At 38.7% G+C, this 6,000-nt stretch overlaps 1 protein-coding gene across 1 annotated transcript in view; it reads left to right on the top strand.

The window, feature by feature from the left end:
* The first annotated feature begins 1,808 nt into the window (after nucleotides 1-1,808).
* Nucleotides 1,809-6,000, top strand: part of LOC111832994 (polypeptide N-acetylgalactosaminyltransferase 18-like) — an 86,988-nt gene continuing 82,796 nt past the window's right edge. The window contains exon 1 of the mRNA XM_023790842.2: nucleotides 1,809-2,406. Coding sequence (XP_023646610.1) covers nucleotides 2,169-2,406 — 238 coding nt within the window. The 5' untranslated portion in view covers nucleotides 1,809-2,168. The remainder of the gene's footprint in view (nucleotides 2,407-6,000) is intronic.

Raw genomic sequence — 6,000 nt, 5'->3', positions numbered from 1 at the left:
CTGATATGACCTGTGTCTCGGTGAGTGAAACTTTATTGAGTATTGATTTTGTTCTCTCTTCTCCAGATGACAAACACCTCCTGGTCAAGGTCTGTGAGGAGCGAGGGGATCAGTGAGCTGCATCAGCAGGGATAGCTGGCTCAAAATTCCCTCTGGCAGGACCAGGATCCTACGCTACTGCCTGAATCCAGGCACTATCCCCTCTGCTATGCAGCACAAGCAACCTGTTCCAATAAAAAAAAAAAGTTTCAATATAATCGCGAGATCATGGTTGAGCCCCTTTACTAACGTTTAGAAATTTGGGAGCTTTTCCAAGGAATACTTTTATCCAAAGCAATGTACATTTTTAAGAACGCAGGCCCAGACAGTTCCTGGAGCATTTGGCGATTAAGGGCCGTGTTTGGGGGCCCAATAGCGAAATGACTCAAGTGACTCTGGGATTTGAACCAGCAACATTCCAATCACCACCATCCTAATCTGCTGGGTCACACCATGGACACATGTTTCACTGGAAAGGTGTACTAAAGGGTGGTAATATGTATGGAAAATGTTTACAGTTAAATAATACTTCGAATACAGTCACTATCCATAACTACGTATAAGTACAATAACTAGTACTTAAACTTATATCTTAAAGAACTTAATTGAAAGGAAAATGTCTCGATTTTTTATATATTATACATAAAGCACCTTTCGTTTTATTCATTCATCCATACAGTTTTATGTGACGTGGCAGTTAAGTTTTTGTGGAAATTCGTAGTTCTATTTAATAGTTATACCTTTAAATGTCACCATTCAGCCAATTACACCTTAAATATAGAGGAGGAGGGAGAGCTTTTCTTCCAGTTTATGTAAGTGACTTTGTTTAGAAACAATGATTATGCAAACGCTGGGCTGTTTTCAAAACGTGTCAGAAACAATGGTTTCCTTTTCATTAGTTGCTGTAACCTAATTACTCTTTTAATATTTTATAGCGTACTTTCATGCTCTCTCCGGATCAAAGTCTTTACATGACGAGGAAGTCTTTGTGTGAAACTAAAGGTTCGAATATGCAATAACCAGATGGTCTTATTAAACGTGAAAATGCAACCTTCCCTTACAACGTAAAATTTTATAAACTTTGATTATATCATTTCAATTCACTCCCTATTGAACACTTATATAGCGCCTTTTCCCAAATAGGTTGCCCAAAGTGCGTAATCAAACAAGAGTTGTACGAAAAATTAAGGGAAAACCAATTTAAAAAATAGTAAATAAAAGTCCAAATAAGACTATGTATACGGAGTCCAGGAAAAAAAATATAATGTATAGTTATAAATATTCGCATCTTTAATGCGCTTAAATGATTACAATTATATTTATTTTACACTAATTAACAATGGGCCTCTCTCTACCTTAAACTAATTTCACTTTTCTGCTCGGAATAACATGCCGCAGCGTATCCCTTCCCTCCAGCGCTGCCTCATGCTTTTCAGCTCGTCTAACAATAAACGATTAGCCGATTTGAACAAACCACCGTGTTTTAGTAATAAAACCCCTCCCCACAAAAACACTATTACTATATAAACACCTTTCTGCAAACACCCGCTTGAACATTCCGACAAATGCCGATAAATCACTTCGCCCTCGGGACATCATAAAACATTTTCTTAGGAAGAACCGAACTAAGGTTTTTTTGTGTAATACGCCTCAAGTATTGTTATTGGATCACGCATTAATTGAATATGAAATATGGATATTCATAAGCGCGTTTCATTGGCTGGCAGCTGCTGGACGGGTGGCCCACGGTAAATTACGGTAAACTACGTAGCTCTCGCCAGCTCCTTCCTCCGGGCTTGTGCTGTTTTGCAATGGGAAGCGGAGGCGGCCGGGCTGAGAGCCGTAAAGTTACGCTGGCTATTCGGGCATTGAGTTGTGCTTCACGTTTAGCAATTTTCAGTTTTATCTGTGGCTGACATACGCGGAATATGTCACTGCGAGGATCAGCAACGCGCAGTAGCGAATACTGACAGGAGCAGTTATCCGGGGCGGATTGCACTATGCAATTAATCAGGCTGTAAAGTAATGATAGCATAGCACCGGGCTTTACATATTTATTTATATAAAGGAGGTGTCGCACTCGTCTTCTGGTGTTTGGGGCTCCTAGCTTCATATGGAGGCATGTCGGAATGGCTTGCACCAGGAGAACCAAAACTTTGGTGTCTACATGCGTGATCCTAAGCGGCATGACCAACATCGTCTGCTTGCTGTACGTCGGATGGGTCACTAATTACATCGCTAATGTCTACATAAAATTCCCAGAAGCTGCTCCGGAGAAAAAGTTGGAAGAGGACAACAAAGGCGAAACTTTGAGGATTATTGAGAGGCTTGACCGACTGGAAAACGTGGTCAATCAGCATATTCAAGGTGCGTTTCGCTTTTCTGTAAATCTCATAAAAGACTGTCTGTTTCGCTAAGGCGTCTAAGGGTTTCAGTCTAGCATGCATTATATTGTACCCTTTCTTATAATAATTGCCTGTGCTTTTGTAAAAGAAATTGAAACATTTCAGAACTCCACATTACACAAAGACAACCGGTCATTCATTGTGCACTTAAGTTGCGCCGCCAGTTAGTATTATATTGACACAGGTGGGTGAGGCATGCGTAAGCGGTACTAAACGGTGTTATCTTGGGCAAAATTGCAAGCTTTTTTTCACTGAAATGCAGGTTTTACAGGGTACAAAAAAGGGGACCCGAAGATGATTAGGAGTGTGCAAACATTTCCACGCTTGGTATTATATTTGGCATGTGTGCTCATCTTCACTGGACTTAAAATAACTTTACTACTGCTCTGAACCGGCGCCTCGGCTGCTGGCTCTGTAGCTACTTGTGCAGAAATGACGGCACGTCTTTCTCTTTGGCTCGTTTGTAATGTATTCTCTCTTTGCCTAATTACCCATGTTAGTTTAGGCATGAAATGCAATGAGGGAAAGTTCAGTTTTGAAAGGATTATGAAGTTATGCCTAGTTTTTGTGTTACTTTTTATTATCATTATTAGACCCAACTTTGCTTAATTTGTGTACGTTCGAGTCATTAGTTTTGTTTCTCACACTAAGACCAACAGTGTGATATTGCCCTCGCAGTAAAAACATTTTAGCAATTTTTTTTATTGCAGTCAATTTGTCCTCATTGCAACTAATTATAGTTATTGTGTGTCTATTTGTCCCTGCCGTTTAATTTGAATGGAGCAAACTGATTTGCTGTAGAACACTTTTGTATGTAGCAGACACCAATATCAAGGACAGATTGTACAGAAACGCAATGATGTGATGAAGCTGTCCTGTGTAATTTAGCAGCTGGTGAATATGGTGAGCAAATATTCCTTCTAGTATCCAGTATAATATAGTATAGTTATGTTAGACTTCTTTAAACCCTTCCCAAACATTCATGGTGTCCGTTTTGCTGGTTTCGGTTTCTTGGGCATAAAAAATAGCCAGGTGCAAATGTCATGTAGAATCATGACTCTAGAAGCCTGATGAACAGGCATAGAAATCTCACTCTTGGTGCCTTTATCTCTTAAGAAAATACTGTAAAACGCCTACTTTTGATCAGTAAAATTAATTGAAATATGTAGATTGGAATTGTAGCTGTTTAGCTGCTCAGAGCGTGATGACAGTATTAGGCACGTATAGCCTAGTGTCGCATGTCTGAAGTGAACATTAGAACAGCTCCTGGCATTGATCCAGACTGTATGATAGAATCACAAAGTGTCCTTTCACATGCTAGGGGAGACTTTAACACCTACCTGGGTCTTTCGGGAGCACTGGAATGAGCAGCCGCACTGCAAAATTCCTCAAAGAGCTTCTTGGTTCTCTCTCAGTATTTCCCCCTATAAAATATGGGGCAGTTGCTACAGAGTAATAAGTTCAGACCTTACCTCACCCCCCTCCACCTCTTCAAGCCTGAAAATACTGCCTTTATGAAAGGGTTTGCTGTTCAGTTTATTTTTCCAGTCTGTAGTCCTTTTCCTTGGCTATTTAAATGGGATTCTGTGTTGTCATGGGTTTTGACATGAATATTTCTTGTGATAATAAAACTGTATGGTGAGCATAGCATGCCTGCAGTTACTCAGAATATAAATTAAACAGCATTCCTCACACAACAGGGCAATAAATACTGTTCAGGAGGAATTGTTAATCAAGTGATGTATTTCCTGACGTTTTCTGATGCTAGTCAATAATGCAGTGTTTAGTTATTGGCATTGATTAAAAAAGAAAAACCAAACAACGTCTGTTTACCTCAGCAGCTATACAGTACACATTAACTAGCTGTCAGTTATTACTGTACTCTTAGAATGCTGTTTCTATATCTATATATGAATTACAGATATACTCCACCTTACTAGTTCCCACCAAGCTATAGTAATGAATATGTGTTGTTCAGACAATAGACTGCTTGGTATTTCCCTTATAAATAAATTTGTAGGTCATCTTAACTAGCTGTTCCCTCCCGTAATACCAGTCCCTTCCCCATATTTCCGTATGGATCTTTAGTCTTGTGTCAGTGCCCATCGATCTGTTGTACCATCCTACTGTGTCTGGTCAGGGTCATGCGGAGACCTGAATCCTTTGTGCGCCATTTGCTAAATCTGCCTGGGGGCCCCCTAGTGGTGAAGAATGATTATTTTTTTTTGTTCACCCCCACTAAAGGAAGAATTGCTTGATTTATTTATTTGGTATTTAATTGGTAGGGCCGTTGAATACCATAAAGCAACTTTATTGATCTACAGTAACAAGTACTGAGTTTTGGTGAAGTATCAGAAACGGCACTCAATAGTTAATTTATGGTACTTCCTACCACAGAGACATGCTCCGAATTTAAATGACAAAAGTTCTTGTTGAATTGGATTGCTTCAGCGTAATATTAAATGCGGTACTACAGTAATAGTATCATGTTTAATGCAACAGTGCTTAGCGTTACATCCAATTCATCAGTACGTTCTAAAAATATTAACTTGTTCGTATTCAACTGTGCTGGTGTATTTTTAAACCCAAAATATACGCATAGTTTTATAATAATTATGCAGCTTTGGAGTCCAGTGTCTCCTTATGTGATTATTTCTTTTGGTTGTTTTTCTGTACTAATAATGATAACTTCTGTTTTCCCGCTTTTAAAAATAAGAAATTGTCATGCCTTTCTTGTGCTGGATCCATTAAAAACTGGATTGTGTTTTTTCTGAGTTCCATATGACATGAAAAAGAATAGTGGAAACGGGGGGGAAAAAAAACGAGTACATAATCAGGCTGGCAATTGATATTCCTGCTTTCAACATTTTCCTGTGATGTTTCGTGGATCTTGAAAATTTAATAAAGATTTTAGGCAGCAACATAAAAACAACCCTAGATCCCTCAGAGGAAAAAAGGTGGTAGGAGTATTTTTAGTTGTTGACACAGGTTTACCATAACAGTATGGTTGTGTTGTGATATTGATTATAACATTTAATACAGCAACTGACAACAAATATCAGAAAAAATCCATATTAAGTCTGTTGAATATATCTTTTGATGAATTGCACTGCATATGATTTGCTGCTGCCTTTTGTGCAGTGTCTCTGCATTTTGAGGTATTCTACACATTCCTATATAATCTTATATTATGTCAGCACTAAAAACTAAAAGGTGGTTTCAGCATTTCGTCTCCCATTATAATAATTGGATTATCAGTTGTACCGCATATTGTATTATGTGCTTTATCTCTCAGGCGTTTTTGTAATTTTACAGCTACTCCCCCACTAATATTCTTAACACACACCCACATTTTATGTAAATTTTTCTGCCCTATGCTACAAGGGGTATTTCCTTTTTTTTTCCCTTCTATAGATTGTCATGCTTTTCCATTCATTGAAACTGAACCCCCTCATGTAAGAAGTGTTCAGGCTTATTTTTATGTGAGGGTGACTCTCTGGTTGATTACCCCTCCACACATTGTTGGCCTGATTGAATGGGGAGAGACCTTTCACAG

This window comes from Paramormyrops kingsleyae, chromosome 11 (assembly GCF_048594095.1).
Source record: "Paramormyrops kingsleyae isolate MSU_618 chromosome 11, PKINGS_0.4, whole genome shotgun sequence".
NCBI classification, from domain to species: Eukaryota; Metazoa; Chordata; class Actinopteri; order Osteoglossiformes; family Mormyridae; genus Paramormyrops; species Paramormyrops kingsleyae.
This window is presented reverse-complemented; position numbering and strand designations above follow the sequence as displayed.